Here is a 21,500-nt window from a genome sequence, read left to right on the forward strand (position 1 = left end):
TCCCAGTAACTAAGCAGATTGTGAAATACTCAGACCGGCCCATTAATGTCTGGCACCAACAACCATGCCACGCTCAAAATTGCTTAAATCACCTTTCTTTCCTATTCTGACATTCAGTTTGGAGTTCAGGAGATTGTCTTGACCAGGACCACACCCCTAAATGCATTGAAGCAACTGCCATGTGATTGGTTGATTAGATAATTGCATTCATGAGAAATTGAACAATTGTTCCTAATAATCCTTTAGGTTAGTGTATCCGAGTGTTCAGAACTGCAGTCTAGGCAAATTTGGGATAGGTCTACTTTACTTTACCTTTGCCTAAAGTACTGTAAAATAGTTTTGGTCACTTTATAATTCCTAAGCGTTTATTCATGTTTGGTTCTATTTCTGATATCACTATTTTTTATCAAAAAATACTGTATGTATGTTTCCCAAACTTGTAACAGTGTAGATTGGAAGCAGCCCTACAAAAAATGGTGAAAAATTGCCCAAAACTGTCACTGGGGCAGGAACATACTAATATGTACAGTATATGTATATATTTGTTACCAGTTTGTACTTTTGAGATACTAATATCGCCAGGGACCATTTTTTTACCATTTTATTTCTGACAGCGTAGTGTTAGGGAATTTTTATTGTGGGAATGTTTGGAAGTCACCACATTATATTTTATTTTGTGCCATTTATAATGCAATAATACACTGTATAATAGAGTCTAAGTAAGTACAGTTTGAATACAAGATGAATGAATGATGACACAACAGGCCTATTTATTTATGGATATGCAGTGCTACCTAGCTGTAAACATGTTTAAAGAATTTTTAAAGTTTTTTGTCAGTTTAAGAGAAAGTAAAACCTTCACAGGAGTAAAAACTAGCTAGAGAGAGAGAGAGCTACAGTATGGATTGACACAATTAATGTAACACCAGCTGCATCACAAAATGTTTTTTTACCCTGACAATAATTTCTTACTGTGCTGCAGCAGCAATTCACCTCATGTGTAGCCAAGATGATTTTTAATGAACAAGCAAAGACACTACATTTAAATGTTAGACAGTTTTATATCCAAACTTACGTTGCATTTATATTTTATCAGTGCATGCGTTCCATGGGGATTAAACCCATGACTTTAGTACTGCTACCACTATGCTCTACCGCTGTAGTTGAGTTAAAGCAAGCACTCAAATGGTATAGTAGCTGCAGTAATTGTGCACATAACATTTTATTATTTTTTTCAGCATCTACATTCAAGTGTGATAAAGTGGGTTAGTTTACTTAAAACAAACTTCTTGCTAATTGATGTGTTACCAATTGATGTGTCTGTGTGTTTTAGATAAAGGGACCTGGGAAAACTTTAGAAGAAAGGCGTTCCAGTCTGGATGCTGAGATTGACTCTCTTACCAGCATCCTCGCTGACCTAGAGAGCAGCTCCCCATACAAACCACGAGTGCCGCAGGTACGCTCATTACAAACACACCTCAAAACTGAAGTTTTTACAGCTTTAGGAAGCCACTGCAGCTTCATTGGGCAAGTGTAGCATTGATTATGTTAAACAGTCAATTTTTAAAGTAGATACTGTATTATGTACACATTTAATTTTTGCATTAATTCTAGGGAAGAATTAAAGCTTAAAACTTAGTATTTATTTTATCTCTCTGACTTATTTAGTAGCATTATTGGACGCAATGAATAAATGTATGCGAAGGCACGCACACACACAAAACCATAATGGCTAATTAAACAATTTAGGTTGTACATATAGACAGATAAAAGCAAATGGAAATTTGTAAGTGTTCCATTCATTTCTCATTTTTGGAAAGTGTTATGAGTCTAAAATTATAATGACCCATATCATTAATAGATATCAAATGAAGTTAAGAGCAGACACTCTAGTTGAGCCCTAGGGCACTTTACTAAATAGTTCAACACACAATGAATGTAGGCCAGTGCTTTCTGAGTCAATGTTGTCGCATTTGGAACAACTACGTCCCTCCTGTTGAAAAACATCACCACAGATAGAGCTTGGTTTATTACATGGCCAAAACTTAATAATGGAGAGTGCTGTCTGTGAACTTAGAAACACCCTGTTTTTGGCAAGCAGCTCCTGTTCCTTCATTTGCTGATCTCTGGAGTCCTTGAAAGGAACTCTTTTGAAATGATTATTGAACGCAAAGTCTGAACAAACTGGACTCTCCAAATGCGAAACTCTCGACCTTAAATAGATGTCTGTAGCCACTTACGACTACACACTTTCACAGTTTATTACTTAAACCCCATTCACACAGACCTTTGGTCCCAGAAAATACCCGTAAAATTGCCAGACAAGCTTCTGTGTGAACGCAAAAACGTCCCGTAAATCTTCTGAGATCGTTGCCGGAAAAAGGACCTAGTAAGATACACGGAAAACCCTCTGTGTGAACAAGACGACGAAACAATGCCGTAATGGACATGTCGTAGTGAGGACGCGTGTGTCATCACAACAAAATTAATGGTTCAGCTCTTTAAAACGAGAGATTTACATACATATCAACATTCACGACGAGAAATGTTGCAAACTAGATTGAAGCAGTTACACTCTAAAAAATTTGCTGTAATTTTGCAGCTGGTTGCCAGTAACTTACTGTAGATGATAAAGTCAAAAAAAATTTCATGTTCATTTAACTTTGAACAAAATGTTGCCTGTAAATAACATAAATGTAAAATCTACAGTAAGTTACTGGCAGCTAGTTGCCAGTAATACCCATTAATACTGTAATTTCTACAGACATTTTTTACAGTGTAGAAAATGATAAATGAGACGCATAAACAATGACATGTCAATGACAGTGTCATGGCAACATGAAGTTGGTTCAACTCTTTAAAATGAGGGATTTACAGCATTCACAACAAGAAATGCCCAGGCATTATTACTTTATATAAGTACTGTTTATAAAGCCAATAAGGTTATACCTCACAACCTATCCTGATCATGATGCATAAGGCTACGTTTACATGAAAACGATCTGAAAAGAAACCGCAAAAGTGTTGTTGCGTTATCACTTTTTATTCTGCGTTTATACGAGCGTTTTGAGGGGGAAATCTGCGTGCATATGGTGACGCAAAAGTGTGTGATATTCGATGTGGTATGCACTCCAGGTGGCAATGTTAAGCACTGACACACAACAACACCAAGTCCGTGTGCCTGCGTACAACCTTCTTCCTGGTTCTCCCAGGTCTCGTCCAAAGCCGTCTGGTTTGCCTCCGACGAATTGGCGCATCAACAGTTTCTCTGATCAGTAATACTAGCTGTGAATATTTCGTACAACGGCTGGAAAGATTCTTGTATATTTATCAGAGCTGATATGGCAACTTGAAGGTCCGACGTATGGAAATAATCCGACATGTTTGTTGTTATTTTCCTGAACTGGCGCATGCCTGTGACGTAAACGCGTACACGACAAATGCCACCATGAGCAGACTTTTGCGTTTTTACTCTTTAGACGAGAACGCGACGGTAGATTGTTATTAAGATTTCCACTCTGAAGGGTGGTTTCACTTTTTTGCGTTTTTAAGCCCCAAAACGCGTCACCGTGTAAACGAAAGGCACATCCGATAAAATATTTTTATGTTTTCACCCTCGAGCGTTCTCGTGTAAACAGGCCCAAAGCCTAAGCCTAAGCCTTTGAAAGCCTAAGTGTGTGCGTTATCTCCAAAGCCAATTAAATACTTACTATGTTGGATAATTAGAATTATTATATTGCATTTTGGCTTGACAGATTCTGTGTTTCTAATGCCACCAGGAAATGTAACGTTTACGTACAGTTAGTAAACAGAAATTAGGGAAGAATGTATATACACTTATAGAGTAATGGTTTTGAAGGCATATCGTTTTTTTTAAAGAAAATAAATTATGGGACCAATGGGCATTTAATGTCTAATTGCCCTCATTTGTTGATATTTTCCTTTGAGGAAGTATCTATTCTTGCAGTCACTCAGAGACGTCCTGGTTTAGATACTTTACAAAGCCTGTAGATCTGAGACATAGTTGTGTTTCCCATCACACATAGTCATGATGATAAGACACCGCTGGTATGAGGTCAGAAGTCAGATATCAGTGTCTCAGACAAAATCTCTGGATTATTCAGAATGAAGCAGGCTTTGACCTCAGTTTTGGCAAAGGCAGTAAAAGCATTAAGGTTGCTCTCAACCAAGAGTGGCTGTTTTTGGCAACAATTACTGTAAACATGCAGAAATACATGCACACTCTCATACACACCAAAGCACACAAACAACTATGCACACTGCCAAGCACACATTTTGCAGTGCAGTGTTATGCACCTGCGTATTTCTGAAGTGGCAGGTACGTTTTTCCTGAATAAAATATAGTGTAAGTGCAGATCTTCGTAAAAATACCTTGTGAGAGGTACACGTAACAGAAAGGATTCTGAAAGCTTTTTTCGGTAAGACTTAAAACATTTATACACATCTGTATAGACCAGACAGAGACAACACAGCTTTACGAAAAAACACTCTTGAGAAGTTTCTGTATTGGGGTAATTCGTGGAATCACCTCAATTCACTTTCATATCTATATGCACATGGTTGAGTCTGGAAATCTCCCCAGAAATTGGGAATGTCACAACAATAATTTTGATATACTCTTTAGAAAATATAAATTTATTATTAATTAATGGTGCTTGCTATTGCAGAAATCCTATAGATGTACAGTACAATTAAAAATGACCTGAGGCATATCTTGGGGACATCTGCCTTTTTTGACTTTTAAACGTTATAAACCACCTAGCAATACCATATGCTGCGTGTACACTTTTAATGAGGTTGGTGGCGTTTCTAATTCTGGTTGTCGTAGTAAAAACTATAAACAAATGAGTAACCATCCTCTCTGTAATGACGAAAGACGGATGAAGTGAACTCCAATGCTTTGCTCTCATTGGTCACTCGTCATTTGCACAAAGTTGAACTTTTCTTTGCTTTGTCACGTAGCTGGACACGCCCACTTCCTGTCTCCAGAGGTTACTGTCACTTGTGTTACCAGATGTGGCCAAGCTCCCATTGAAATGAACAAGACGGGTTGCGCCGCCATTGCTAATCGCTGGCAGTGTGCACGCAGAATCAATAACCAGTTAGAAACCTCAAGTTAAAGGCGGAGTCCATGATGTTTGAAAGCCAATGTTGATATTTGAAATCACCTAAACAAACACGCCCCTACCCCAATAGAATCTGGACCTTCTGTTGATAGACCCGCCCCACACAAACGCAACCCAGCATTTGATTTGATTTTATTGGCTATAAGTGTGTTTTGGTAGTCGGCCCGTCTCCTTTTCCAACGCGTTTTTCAAACATCGTGGACTCCGCCTTTAAAGTCAGAGAAAGCATATAGGCATTAAAAGCATAGTAGCAGTGAGTTATGCATGGACAAGCACTCACTACTTACATTTTAAGAAAATATGTGCTAAGTGAGATACAATTTAATGTTTAGATTACCAACACCTAAAATCTCCCTCTTCTACTTCTGTTTCACACACACTTACATCCAGTATAGTCTACCTGATACAGCTTTTGACAGATTAATTTTGATGGACCTTTTAATCCGTCAAGATGATCTGGCACACCTTTTTCCCCCTCTGACTATCCTGTATGAGTTATTTGTTGTGTGTGACTGGGCTTGTTTATTGTGTCAGGTTTTATAGCTAAGACCATTGGCACAGCTGCTCCGCCTCTAATCTTACACTTGTGCAGAGAGTATCAGTGTCCTCAGTTCACAGTGCTCCCAAACCGCAGCCTTCTTTCAAAAATCAATAGACCTGCTCTTTCTGTTATTCCTGTTTTGAGGAACAGGTCTTGATCCCAGCATGCTATAGAAACTCCTGTAAAGGAACCTGCTTTATCAACTCTTGCGTTTGAAATGGCGTTTGAATTTGTTTTGCTATACCTCAACTTAACCCGATGCTTTTCAGCAGTTTCCTTTGCTTTGGTTGGTGCTATGTGCTGTGGTAATAATGATATATGATCCTTATATAAAGCAATAAAATTTTCAGTAGTGATGTCACAAGAGAAACCTCTCTCTACGTTATATCTCTCATTACAATTTAAATACAGTAATACTTAATATGATTTGTTAGAAAAAATAAAAATAGGTTTTTATATGTATGTCTGTCTGTTGGTCTGTTATACAACAAAACAACAAAGGAAAAAATCTTTGTAAAGGCCCATTTAATGATGCAGTAAAAAACTTTTTCTGTTATAATTTTTTTTTTATTATAGTACGTCGTAGATGTTACAGGTCCCTTTTCAAAATGATATAAAACTTCTTCGTATTGCCTAACCAATCAAGCTAAAAGCAGCTGGTCAAAACTTTTTTTTTTATATAACACTGACCTTGTCAGCAGTTATTTGATGTATTTTTACTGTCAGACTGGAATACGTAGGCAAATTCTCATGCAAAACAGTACATTTTTAAATGTGTTTTGTGAGCTACATTTATCTTGTTCTTGCTCATGGTCGGTTACACTTTTCCAGAACAGTTCAAGCTAATGATATCGGTTGAAGCAAAGTGATTAAGGGGGGCAGACGGGTGTCAAAACAGAGGCATCATCACAGCTTGAGTTACTACCTGAGGCGCAAAGGGACAGTCAATGAACACAGTCTACCATTATCCAATCAGGTGTCTGCTATCAGAACAATAATAACAGTATCACCATGCTGCTGTGTGTTCAGCCCTGTGCATAAATTGCAGATATTCAGATTCCACTGAGTTGTCATGTTTTTTGTTTGTAAGTTTTTAAGCTTTGTAATTTATCACTAGGTTCCCCTTTCAGAACAACCAAATCATTCAGACTTAGCTTTACACATATACAGTATACATCACACATATAGTACAAGCTCACAAAAGCAGGATTCATTTAAGAGAAAGCATCTCTTTTGAATTTAAACATTTAGGGGCAGGGCTCATTTTGAAAAACTAAAACATAAAAAAGACTGTTGTGACCTCTCTCACATGCTTGTAAATTTAATCAAAAGTAAAGCTAAAAATGAACTTGCAACACTTGTCCATTTAATTAAGCTCAAAAGCACTGAGTGGCATAATATTATGAAGTGCTAAACTGTACAGTATCTGCATGAAGTAGGTAGTAATATTATGTGACAGGTTTTTTCCTCTATGACGTTAAAATATTTAACATTGACCGAATCCGCAGCTTGGGTTTTGGCTTGATGTATGTTGCTCCCTCAGGTGGAAATTCACTAAGAATAAATTTGAGATGATAATGTTGATTATTTGCACATGCTGATGTTTTCTAAACAAATGAAAAAAAAAATGTTTCCCACAATTTCCCATATTGATTTTTAAAAGTTATGTCAACTATTCACAGGTCAAAACTTAAAATACGTTGAATTGACTTGCAAAACCAAATTGTTTTAACATCATGCTGCATTTATACAGAACTTATGTGTCCAGTTTTAGCATTATTTGACTCTCAATGATCAATGAAAGTTTACACACATCTCTTTAAAATAATGTGAATTTTGTACTGTACATTAAGTATGGTGCATAAACAGGTGTGTATTGTCCCATGGATGCAACACATGGTTTTGCATGAAAAAATACAGTATTGCACAACTATTTAGTGATTTAACCCTAATAAGACCCTTGGGGTCAATCCTACCCCCAATCCACTTTTCTTTAGTTTAAAAACATGGTTCCCTTCATTTCAGTGGAATAAGATTTTGTGACTTTGTCAAGGTTCATATTAAAAAAACTGGGCTTGATTCGGTTGTTGTAAAGAGGTGTAAAAAATGTACCAAAAGAGGGCATTTGGGGATAAAAATTACCCCAACTGAAATGAATGGGAAATGCAAAAAAGCATTTTTTCGTCTTATTTGTCAAAAAATAAATAAATCAATGCATCCAGAATAAATCTGAAAATTTTAACACAGAAAGGTAGGCCATGTACTAGAGCACAAATGCAATATAGAAAAGACATGGTCACACACACACACACACACACACACACACACACACACACACACACACACACACACACACACACACACACACACACACACACACACACAGGGGTGCTGTAAAGGGGGGGTAAACAATGATGATTCTCGGGGCCCACAAGCAAGAGGGGGCCCAGAGAAGCACCCAAAATTGTGGTGGTAAAAAAATATTTAATAGTAAAAATTATTAACTTTTAATTATTCTTTTTGCTGTTTCCTGGTATCAAAAAATGTATTTGTTTAGGAAACACAAACGTCTGTGGGCCCCTTTCCCCCCTCTCAATTGTCATAAAATGGTTCAGTCTGCCCAAATTGTATAATCCAAGCAACACAGCTTGACCTCACTTATAGTGCCGGCAGAATATCAACTTGACTGACAAGGAAGTGAATATGCCTCAAAAATCTGGAAGTCAAAAACGTAAAGAGAAAAAAATAAGGAGTGAAAGAGGCAAAGGGTCGACATTATGTTACCCAATTTTTCACAAGAAAAGGTGGGTTTGTAAGTAGGCCTAAATTGTTAGTGGACCGCCCGTCCGTGACAATGATCGTAGCCTACGGCACTTTTCTGTGCTAACGCGCACGCTTTGTACACAAGGCCCCAGGTCTCTAAGGTAGCATTTTTCGACAAGTAAGCACGTTTATTTATGCACGTGATTTATTTAGACAAAGTTATTGACTATGCAAATTTCAAACGGTCAAAATGACGCCTTGTTCGTTCTAGTGTTAAAGATAATTACCACACTGCAAAAAATTATTTTCAAGAAAAAATTCTTAGTATTTTTGTCTTGTTTTCAGTAAAAATTTCTTCAATAAAGATGCTTTTTCATGAGGAGCAAAACGACCCAAGAAAATAAGTCTAGTTTTTAGACCAAAAATATTACATTTAAGGGATTTTGTGCATAAAACAAGCAAAAAAATCTGCCAATGGAGTAAGCAAAAAAATCTTGAAAATTTTTCTTAAACACTAAATTCAAGAAAAATTTGCTCAACCCATTGGTAGTCAAAATACCATAAAAGCGCATGATTTTATGTAAATGAATATGAAAAAAGTCTCAGATGTGTTGGGGGCCCTGTCAAGATTCTTTTCATGGGGCCCAAAATCCTTAGCAGCGCCCCTGCACACACACACACACACACACACAGACACATTGGTGTATGTGGTTTACAGGGACATCTCCATAGACGCAATGCATTTTATACTGTCCAAACTGTTATATTCTATTCCCCTAACCTACCCCAATCCCAAACCCCAATGCCACAAAAACCTGTTGCCAGTCTTTAATCTATGATAAATTACCATGTATGCTTTTTGTAGCTTTTCCGTTTATGGGCACACTCTCTGTGTCCCCGTAAACCACCTTTATAGCATAATAAACATGTCATTATACACTATTCATGTCCCTGTAAACCACATAGACCAACCCACGCACGTACACGCACACACACACACACACACGCGCGCGCACACACCCACAAGCAGACACACACAAACACAAAAAGGTGTGACTGCCACAGAGAGCATTTTTTACAGAATTTGGCAAAAAACAGCCACAGATGCAAAACAAAGATGTAAAATGCTCATACAGGTGTGTGCGCACACACACGCACAAATAAACACAGTAAAACTTACACACACATAAAGACACAGACACACACACAAAAAGACAAAGTCACAAACACACGCACACACACACTTACATTTAGTCAAATTTCTGTGGCATTTTGTAAAAACATTTCAAAATTCATCAAAAACTACAAAAAATACTACTATTTGAAAGAATGTTCATTTTTAATGTCCTTTGTAATGTTTATATAAACATAAATTCACAAAATGTATCACTAAAGTAGTGATGTTGAGCAGTTGGCCACATCCAGTAAAATGAATGGGTCTCTATGGGCATCTGCTGGTCAAAATGATTTATTTCCTAAACTGTAATTCTTTTATGTTTTTTTCTAAATACCAAATGGCTTAATTTAACACATAACACCTAGATCAATATCTAAAAACAATTTAAATCGAATTTGGATCATTATTTATGTGAATTTTTTATAAAAAAATATTTTTTTACAGGCAAGCTAATGGTGTAGCTGAGGAATTGGGTGGTAAACGGGTACAAAAGTACTTCAGATCTCCCAAAACACAGCATTAATGTATAGATGGGAAGTAAACGAAAAAAAGATATATTATTTGTATCATTAAAAATGTATATATTTTTTGTAATCACTCTTTTAATCTCTGGGGTCATTTTTACCCCCAAGGAACTCTAACGTATACAGGAAATAGGGGCTTATGAGGGTTAATCAATATTTCTCAAATTTTCACGGTTCCTGCGTAGTTGTAAAGCAAATGTCCAAAACACCTCCTAAAAGACAAACCAGGATTTGTTGGTTAAACCCACATTAAACTTTATAAGCACTTTTTATCTGGACTGTCTTTTAATTTGGGGTTTTGGCAGTTTTTGCTGTTTGACTCCTACACACGCTGCATTCATTTGGTAATGTCAGAAATCGCATCGGTACTTATTCACACAAACACTTAATCACTGCCATTCTTCTGAAGCCGAGGTAAAATCAAAACCTGAGGACCCTTATAAAAATCTGAAGAAAAGCAATTTTCTTTGATTTATTGAGTGCATTTATTTAAAAACAGTCAAATTTCTACCCACGGTTTTGGTAATATTTCTTGTATATTTACAAACACCGATAGTTCAGTTGGTAAGACCTCTACTTCTCCAGCTGAAATCATTTTCAGCGGTGTGAGTCAAGGAAATTGTGACCTCAGCCACCATTCCCTGTAATACCCCACAAGAGACTTGAAAATTAACTGTAAATGTTACTGTAAGTTGAAAAGCTTTTATGGGCCAGTCTGTTATATCTGCACTTGGGGAGCTGCTAGGCTACTGTATTCGCAATAAAATATTGATGCCTCTCCTCCTATAACCATCAAGATTTGTAGTGTTGTCCCAACACTGTCGCCTTTACTACTATTCTCTGCTTGATAAAGAAAGTGAAAGGAATACATGAAGTTATACAGTTTAAATCTGTTAGATAAGAATATGTACGTTACAAAAGAATATAAGCTTCTGTTTCAACTGATGTTCATGTAGGTTTAGCCTACAAGAACAGTTTTGTACTGTGTATCGGGCATGAAACGCATAATGTTACAGTAGAAAGGTTGTCATTGGTTCTTCACTTGCTGAGCAGTGCAAAACTGCATGTGTTTGTGTTAACTCATGTGAGCGCTAAACTTTGCTTAATAATGTATTGTAGATAACACCAAGCTAATGACTTGATAGCAGTAGCTGTTGTTCTAGTTTGTGTTTTTTAATTGGTCTCATTGGAGTCATATCATGGCCTGTTTTAAGTGAGGTAAGCACTTGGCCTAAAGGATTTTGAATTCTTTTGACAAGTCGTCACAGTCACAAATTCTCTGTTTCCATTCCCGACTCTTTGTTTGTTGACTAACCTTTGTCAGACATTAGGCTGGAAGTAGCCTCTTAGTGAGTTGTGTACCCTTGTGCATTATTCAAGTCTTCCACATGGTTAAGTACAAGTTGAATGGTTCCTCAGCTGCAGTTGTGGATGTACGGTATCATTTCACACAGGTGTTATGAGGTGTGTGTGTGTGTAAAGTGTTGAAAAAGTATCAGTGTTGAATATCATGATGTGTCATGATAGTTAAACAAGTAATTGTGTGCACATTCCACCTCCTCGCAGGTGTGGGACAAAAGTTAATTTAACACTGATTTTGCTGTGTTGGAGCCTTAATTAGGGCCTAATGTACTGTAAGGTTCCCTGTAAAGACACTCAAAGAACCAATTGGGTCACTCCTAATTATGTTTTGCTTGAACCCTGTAAGCGTTAAAGTAAAAGAACACATTAAAAGTACTTCCTTACTATTAGGACTGCTTCTTGTGAGACCAAAGCCATGCTTTACACATATCCATGCTTTTGATTATTCATGGTTGGATAGATGAATGCATTAAGAGTTTGAAATAATGGTTAGATAATGTAAGAGAACATGCAAACTCCACACAGAAAGGCCATCTGACCTAGCCGGGGCTCAAACCAGGGACCTTCTTGCTGTAAAGGTGCTACCCACTTATGCTACGTACACGCCAAACGCGGGGCATCACGTTACTCGCTGTAGATTACTCGCGGGATTTAACTTCGTGTCATGCGAATATGCGAATTTTCGTGTCATGCGTGTTTTCGCGGCAAATGCGGCGCGCATATCGAGTCATTCACATCACCCCACATCTGATCGCATCTTTGCATTGACTTTGTATGTAATCTACTTGCGCAAATCGTTGAACTCGCGTCTGGTGTGAACCCACAGTCCAGCCATTGATTTGGTCTATTTTGATTTTTTCAAGATGCTGTTTGTTTTTGATAGATAGGTAAGTGGCAAAATTCTTCTGTTTATCATGTAGGAAGTCAACTACAGTAAAAGTGTATTTGTAGATTAATCTATTTGTATTGACTTCTTTGTGTATTTAAAGTTTGCTTTCCTGGAGCTCAACCGTCATCACCAAGGCCAATTCTCAAGTAAATGCACATACTCAACCATGCATCGCTTAAATGCAATAAAAGTCACTCTGAATAAAAGCATCTGAAAGATTCTTAAATGTGAAGATTACAACTAAAAATGTATTTTATAGAAATGCCACACATTACCTCTCTACCCACTCTTTAACTTTTTATTCAACTTTTCAGACCACATGAAATATCGGGTGAACTGAAGTCACTTACTTAAGGAAGTAACTCCTTTAAAAATCACTTCAGTCAAAGAAAAGTTTCACATTTAGGTGGTCTCTTGTTCTCGTTCAACTATTGTAAGATTTCTCATGGGTTGCTGAGGATTGAAATCTTTAAATTCTCTCACTACATTACAGCCATCTCCATTCTTCAGCCATTGCCCCCTTTCAGAGACCTTCTTTTGTGGTTGGTACAGTCATTTGGGATATTAGTAGTGTGCAACAAGCTCATGATATTGTGAATAATTACCTCACATCTACATTTGATGTTATCAAGAGAAAAGAAAGCACTTACATTAAGGTTGAGCTCATTCTTTTCAGCCACAGTGGTCTCCAGCGTGTGTCCACTCTGTTTTAGTCTCTATAGTATGTTTACAGGGTGAGTTACATCACTGGCACTCTGTAATGACAATTAAAGTGCTGACAGGTCGGTCCACTTCAGGCTCTCTATTCAATTAAACCCTTTCCCATCTCTGTCTTTTCTCAGTCTCCTGTTCATAAACCTCTGTCAGGATGTCTGTGTGCCTACATGAGCTGACGAAATGGACTTGAGCCTATAGAAATAGAACTTGTCATTTACTGTTCTGTTCTTGCGTATCATGTATGCTAGCAGCTTTGCTGACCGTGCAAGCGAAGTTTCTTTCTTTACTAATTTTACGCTGCAATGTTTGGGTTAGTGCCATGTGGGTTTCAAGTCAGAGACTTTTTCCTGACCTGAGCATGTGTTCTTGATATACAGTAAATGATTTAATGATGTTACTGTAAATGTGAATTGTCATTTTCGTCATGTGGCTCAATTACTGAAAATCTACTTATAACATTTGAAAACTATGTCACATGCCCTTTGTACAGTAGATTAGATACATTAGACATTTAAATCATTTACATGAAACACATTTCAAAAGTGACATGCAGCAGCGTAGCAGCCTTTTAAAAAGTGAGGGATAGCTGTCAGGTGATGTGACCCTCAAAGGCCAAACAAATGATCTACATCTACAAAGTAAGTGCATTTATATTCATATAAAAAGTCTTTATACAGTAGAAAACCAATTGCTGTTTTAGAGCCCCCAGTGGCAATTTCAGTGGGAATGATACAGTAGCTTATACAGTAGGAACCTTTTTTGTGATACTGTACACTGTACATAACTTTAAACATCTATAGTTTTTTATGTAATAAAGATACTTACCCTTCCTCCACATAGTTACACTGTAACTATGTTACACCAAGCACTGTGTATATAGGAGGCAGGGATAACTCACTGACTCACTGAAAACTCATATAGACGGTTTCATCGGACGCACGTGATACACGTCTGGTTCCGAACCTTACTTCCGGTTTCGTTTTTTAATGGTCTGACTAGTTGCTAAACTGATCTCTTGAACAAATGCCTTGTCAAAAATAACAAATGTTTTGCTTTCCTAGGTAATCTGTGTGTTGTTTTTATGCTTGTTATATAAATAAACTACGTTTAAAAGAACTTTGTTGTTATTTATTCTTAGCGGAGTTTATGCGAAATTTACGTGCGGACCACGACAGCCGCTTGTTTATGTTGTTATTGCTGAAACGGTCTATACACAAAAGTTTTCATGTACAGTAGATCGCACACCGGCCGCGCAGCTCAGCGCCGTGCCGCGTCGAGTCACGTCTACGACAACTTGGAGGTATAGTAAACTGGAAGTGCACATTAAATAGTGCGAGCTTCGTCAGATAGCATCTACTTCAAAATGCAAAATATACGTTAGCAGCCAATGTTAATCGTTAATGATACGAGCTGCGCGGCCGGTGTGCGATCCCCTTTAGGCAACCACCAGCTTTTTTTGTTTTAGCAAACTTTTAATGTTCATCCATCCGCATTGTGACAAAATGCTGTGCATTTCCTGAGCTCCACACTACATTCTCCTGTACGCGTATACCCAACATACATGTACAAAGTATGCTTGGGTACAAAAATCTGGCGATGCGCATACAGTGTGCACGTAGTATTCTGATGATGGAATTTGCGTCACACACACTGTACACGGACCCTTGTGTATGCGTAAAACGGGACTATACTTCTAGCTTAAGGCTTACTGCCACACACACCTAAATGCACATGCATCTAAATATCTAAATTTGATCATATCATTAAAAGATACAAGGAACCGAAAGCAAATACCAAACGAAATAAGATGCACTGTTAATGAGTGATGGTGTTGACAAAGTTTTTTTTTCAGTTTTATGTTATAACGTTTTATGTTGGGTGTTTAGAATGTGCATATTGTTTCATCATAGTCATATACATATCATACGATTAGTTGCCGCTATAGTAGCTGTCATATGGGGCAGAGGATGTTTCTAGTACATTGGTTCTCAAACGGCGGGGCGCGCGTGGAGAGATCGCAAAGTAGGGCGCAGAACGTCACTGTTAAGAACTTTATGGATAAAGTCCAATTTATAGTCATGCGTAAGGTCTACGTCATAGCTATGTAGGTTATCCGTAGCCATTGCATAGCCCTGCGTAGCCCGACGTGCACCTCGGCAAACTTTTAATAGCGTGTCAACTCTACGCAGACAATAAGCGCGGTGATTGGTCCACTAGAACGTCTCCCGTCATGTAAAAAAAGTGTCATAGTTATTTCCGTTTGCGACAGTGAGAACAAAGATGGGCCAAGTTGAGGAGTGATTTAGCTGAAACTGCAACAAAAGTCGCTGTTTATTTACTTCCATCACTTCTGGTCTTCTCATAACATGCACAACAAGCTGCTGTTTCTTCTTCATTTGAGGGTTAAACTGGCCAAGGTGCTTCTTCATTGACGGTCACGCTGCTACTGTGGTTACATACGTGGATACTTCCTACCAGCGGTCTGCATGTGTGTTTGCACGTCGACACAGACTATATATGAAAACCGGCACATATCATACACCATCGAGGCCATGCCGTAGGACGTACGCACAACTATAATGAGCCCCTAAGATCATCACATGCGCCAACCGCTATAAAGTGTGAGGGTTGAATATCCTCAGCGGTATGACGTGCTGTAAAATTACTTCCTCCATTCTCTTCATCATATCTGTGTGATGCCAGATTTTTTAAACTGACAGAAAACAAAGTAAAAAGTCACGTCTAGGTGGAGGACGACATCAGGCTTGCATTATCCAACACCGTATTCTGCGAGCAGATTTCCCACTCATTTCCCAATTTCATATCATCAATGGAAAACACAGTTTCTGATTTTATTGAACACACTTTAAGGTAAATATTATGCGAATTGATGCATGGGGCAAGTTTTTTCATGTAACATGTCAAACAATATAATACATGTAACCTGGGCAACTTACTTAAATAAGTTGTTATAGTATGCAGAAACATTTTTGACAATGTGCAAATAGCAAAAAATACGTACGGGGAGGGAAGCCCTCAGACCACATACAATAATTACATTTATAAACTTGTCACCTTTGTACGTTTCGAAGTGTGGAAGGTGGAGAGTGTCAAAATTAAGGTACACTATTGATATTTTATGTGTGCATCGATGCATCGTATCATTAGACATTTGATTGGTGCATTGATCCATATTGATGTTACACCCGTAACTGTTGTTTTACCACGTAGTGTATGAAATCACATCCGTTTTACTATCTGATTTTATTGCTATATCCTATAACCACAGTGCTTTTTAGTAAGGGCTAGTTATTTTCATAATTCCTTTTATGGTAATAAAAAGCTTTTGCTTTAATACTATGGAGGTGTTGTACAAAAATACCAGAAGCTTGTTGTACAGAAATAAATACTGCTTTGTACATCTCCTCCACACTCGTATGTTACAGATAGAATAGACACAATCAGTCTCAATAAATGTCTGACAGATGATAAGAGCAGATTTATTTCGGCTTATTTGACTATACTTTTACATCCACTTTAAGGTGTTTGTGTGTGTCAGCTTTTATTTGCATATTAATTTAAAACTACTAATTGTTTGTCTTTATTTATTTGCTCATGTTGTGTTTCTTTTGTCTGTGGAACATTAAAGCAGTCTATACGACAAAAGCGAACTGGGTCTCATAAAAAGTACCATAAAATACCTATAAAAGTGGTCTTTATGACTCGTGCTGTATTTCAAGGTTGCTTAAGCCATACGAGAGCTGTGTGGTGGACAGACCATATTTTGTGCTTATTTATTGAAAATCTCACATTTTCAAACCTATTGATGTTTGTTCAATACATGTAGTTGTTGTTGTTTTTTCACCAGTTGTGGGTTCGCAGTTTCCTCTTGTACATGGTTTTAAGAGCATTGTGTGGTTGGTTGTATGCCAACAAGGAAGATCTTGAGTTGAGTATTTAAAATAAACTACTTGCATTGAGCCTTGTGACGTACTTCTGATTTGAAATTGTACGAGTCACTAGTTTCCAGTTACAGTATGTGGGTTTACAATCTTCATACAGTAGCAGCCTATGGAAGCCAAAGGGTTCGAAAGCAGATTTTAAAATGTATACTTTTTTGATACATGAGATAAAATATTTAAAATATCACTAGGAATATTGTCTAAAAATGAAAATAAATTAAATGAAAAGAAAGAATTTAAAGTAAAATGTAGAGGTACTCCGACAAGGCTTGAACCGGGGACCATCTTACTGTGCAACCCACTAAGCCGCCCAGATACTGCACTGAAAAAAATGATTCATTCAATTTTTAAGGTAAGTGGTTGCAATCAATTTATTTAAGCTACATTTAAACAAAAAAGATTAGTAAAGTAAAATTCAATAAAAAACTTTTGTTTGAATGTAGCTTAAGTGAATTGATTGCAACCACTTGCCTTAAAATATTGAGTAAAGTGAATGATTAATTTTTTCAGTGTGTAGTAAGTGTGAAAGGAGGGCCAGTGGGAATGCAGCGCCTAACTGCCTGTGGCAGCCATTGATCTTAAGGTCAACATGGTAGCAGATTCAGAGTTTTGACAGCAGCAGCCGACTAATAAGTATACCCACTGGCACCCCATGTAGCCAGTCACTGTACATTAGTCTTATACTCGACTATATAGCCTGACTGAATCTGGAGATGCAGTAGTCACATTACAGTGTTTGCCCTCTGAACAACATTGCTGAACTGCTCGCCCTCAAAAGCTCTGTCACCAAATATTAGCAAGATCTCCTTTATCTCCTCCCACTGAGAATTGAGAGCACTGACTGGTCACTGCGGGGTCTGGTGGCTTTGACATTGTTGAGAAACATGTCTGAACCTAACTTGATCTCTTCGACAGAGTTGATAATAATATCCAAACCTGCGTAGATTAGAGCTTTTGAAAGCAGAATCATGGAAGTTAGTCACTCATTTATAATAGAAATGGTCATTATGTATGGGTTGTTTGTTTTGTGTGGATGAGAAACATCTGGCAAACAATTTCTCATTAATATTTCCTGTGGCTTTTCTGAGCGAATGGGATTCTATGGCTGAGTGGATAAATTACTGGGTGTTAAATAAGGGCCTTAAAAGTTGCATAAGGTTGATATTCACTAAATTATTAGTAGTATTTCCCTGAAATCAGGTGATTGGTGAATGTGTAACATTCATATGCAACGCTTGTCATTCCGTGGCATATGACATTTTGACATCTTTGATGTCTTCGTATCGTGGACACGCATCAGTACTTTGAAGAATACATGTATCTGTCTGTAGTTTCTGTGAAACTGTTGGAGAATATAGTTGGGCAAGGAACGAAAGCTCATAATGAAACAGAAGAGGAGAGATGAAAGCCCCCTATGTGGAATTTCAAAAAAACAAACTCCCACTCAAGTCGTGTAAATTAAAGTTTTTCTGAGAAGGATCTCTTTGATGGACAGTTTCGTGATTGATATGAAGCATGCTTCAGTCTCAATTAAAGCTTCCTGGTAATACCTTCACCTGACTTATCAGATTCAGAGGCACATCGCTTGAGAATGTAGACGGTGACAGATTCAGATCTCTATATGAAAAGAGCTGTGTGAATGATCTTTAGAAATTTTGCTTCACTTAGAAACTTTGTGTTTTATAGATGAAATAGCAGTATGTAGGTCTGTAGCAACAGGAGGATAAATAGACTATTTGGTTTGGTTTAACCCATGGTTGGGTAAATATTAGAATCTAAAAATGCTTAGTTATTTTAACCCAGCACTGGGTCAAAAAGGGATGAACCCAACATGTTGAGTTGAAATTTAACCTACTTGGTTGTTTCAACCCAAAATGCTAGGTTGTTTTAATCCATTGTTGGGTCCAATATAACCATATTCTAGGTTAATTTTACCAAATGACCTGAGTGTAGACAGAACCAACTGATGGTTTATAAATAAAACTGTGCTGGGTTGTTTTAACCTATGGTTGGGTTACACATAGTTGGTTCTGACTAATATTTACCTAACCATGGGTTAAACCAATCCAATATTTTTTAAAGGGACACTCCACTTTCCAGATCCCCTAGAATTAAACATTTGATTTTTACCGTTCTGGAATCCATTCAGCTGATCTCTGGGTCTGGCGGTACCAATTTTAGCATAGCTTAGCACAATCCATTGAATCTGATTAGACCATTAGCATCGCGCTAAAATAATAACCAAAGAGTTTCAAGATTTTTCGTAACTTGACTCTTCGGTAGTTACATTGTTTACTAAGACTGACGGAAAATTAAAAGTTGGGATTGTCTAGGCAGATATGGCTAGGAACTATATTCTTATTCTGGCATAAAAATCAAGGATTTCGCTGCTGTACTATGGCTGCAGGAGGCACAATGATATTACGCAGTGCCCGAAAATAGTCCCCTGCTATTGAAAGTTACCAAGGAGACTACTTTTCACAATGCGTAATATCATTGCGTCTCCTGCAGTCATGTTACGGCAGCAAAGTCCTTGATTATAACGCCAGAATAATCACCAAAATAATATAGCATAGTTCCTAGCGGGATGCTAATGGTAATCAGATTCAATGGATTGTGCTAAGCTATGCTAAAAGTGGTGCCGCCAGACCCGGAGATCTGCTGAATGGATTCCAAAACAGTAAAAATCTAAACAAAAGTGGGGTGTCCCCTTAAGAGTGCAAATAAAGATATACTTTCATTTTTAGGTGACACATTTCTTTACCCATTAATTATTTTTTCAAACAAAAAGGTAGGCTAATTTGTGAGGAAAAAGTCAATTTATAGTATACAGTATGTAAGTTTGAAAGTAGTGACAAACATAGTGATTACGAAACTCTTGTAGAGCGTGAAGAGTCCAGTAACAACATTTTGTGTCTGACTCAAAGGGAAACTAATATTAGCTGAAATAATTATTTTGTCTTTGTTGTTTGCAGCGCTTAACATTTAATTACTGAAGGAACGATATCTGTTATGGCTAATCTCTCCATCACATGAACCTTTCCACTCCTACAAGATGTATTTTATATTCAAATGTGCAAAAGTTCGAAACAGCAGGAGGCCATTTGTCAGTGGAACATCTTGAATCCTATTTAATGTAACTTATCTCAACCTATTGCTAAGATGGGTGCCCATAACTGCTTAAGTGTGGAAAGCAGAGATTGTTTTTTAATATGTGTGGCAGGAGATATTCACATTAGTCCGTGCCCGATTGCCTTTTATTGTGCGAGTGCGTCAACGCACCTAAAGAGACGACAATTACTACGTCTCGCTGAATTTGATTGTGACACGGATGAGCGAAGGCAACCGAAAGCAACAAGGGATTGCGATGAAGATTCTCGCCCACCGACAAACTCACTTTTAAACTCCTTCCTGCACTTTCTGAACCCACCTGACCTGCTGCCCATGAGGCTGGAGAAAAAGTCCCCTTTATTAGTTTACACGCACAGCAGAAGCGGAGTGATGAACTTCTCTCTCGTATTGATGGGGTTTTCCCTCTGTGCCATAAAATCACAAGTCCCCTTGGTTTGAAATGCAAAGTTAACAGATTTACTCAGGCCCTGGAGTCATGCACACTCTCTCCTAATCTATTCTAATGTGTCAAAAAGCCTTTGAGTGGAATTTCAGAAAAAAATTCATACTTCAGATGCTTGTAAAAGTCCAAATCATGAGTTTAAGAGGAAAACAAGTCTCTTTTCAGAGAAGACTGTTTAGAGATGCTTGCTGGACCCTTGCACTTCTCAGCAGTTGTTTGGATGCAATGCTTATGATGCTTATAACAATTGGAAAACAAAATAATGGCGTGCTAAGGAAATGCTACATGCTTATAAGAAAAGAGATACTTTTCTATCCAAAATCATGTTTCTTAAGTTTCATACAAGTTTTTCAGCATACAAACTTGGTGATTTCACATATTAAACAGTATTCATTTTTATATTTTTTTTAAGACACAAAAATAGCAAAAAAGCTGTAAAAAAATTAAGTCATTTACCTCTATCTTTACAAAAAATAAAATAAAAGTGAATGGTGACCACTGCTATCAAATGAATTTCAATAAAGTTAGTCTGTTTCTAACACAAAGTATTCATGCATTATGCATTTGGAGTAGCTTTTCTTTTTTACATGTGGCAAAACTTTAGGAATTTTTTTAAACTATAAATCATTAGATTATCTGCATTCAAAAGTTTGAAGCAAATGTGCATATTTATGTGGTTTCATCAGTATCGACATAGTTTAAAACTTTATCTGTGAAACACAACTTCCTAAATTTGTTTGCACAAGGAAATTTGTGACATGCCATTTCATTACAATCTTATCCTACCCCTGGTTTCTCTCCTATAATCTAATGGCTGTAAAATCTGCCATGACAATGTAATTAT

The 21,500-nt window shown here is 37.4% G+C and overlaps 1 protein-coding gene across 2 annotated transcripts in view; it reads left to right on the forward strand.

Moving 5' to 3' along the window:
- Positions 1–21,500, forward strand: part of lpp (LIM domain containing preferred translocation partner in lipoma) — a 220,647-nt gene that overhangs the window by 113,656 nt on the left and 85,491 nt on the right. For both annotated transcript variants that reach the window (XM_073870155.1, XM_055213457.2), the window contains exon 5: positions 1,334–1,456. In XM_073870155.1, coding sequence (XP_073726256.1) covers positions 1,334–1,456 — 123 coding nt within the window. The remainder of the gene's footprint in view (positions 1–1,333; positions 1,457–21,500) is intronic.

Source organism: Misgurnus anguillicaudatus, chromosome 8 (genome assembly GCF_027580225.2).
Source record: "Misgurnus anguillicaudatus chromosome 8, ASM2758022v2, whole genome shotgun sequence".
NCBI classification, from domain to species: Eukaryota; Metazoa; Chordata; class Actinopteri; order Cypriniformes; family Cobitidae; genus Misgurnus; species Misgurnus anguillicaudatus.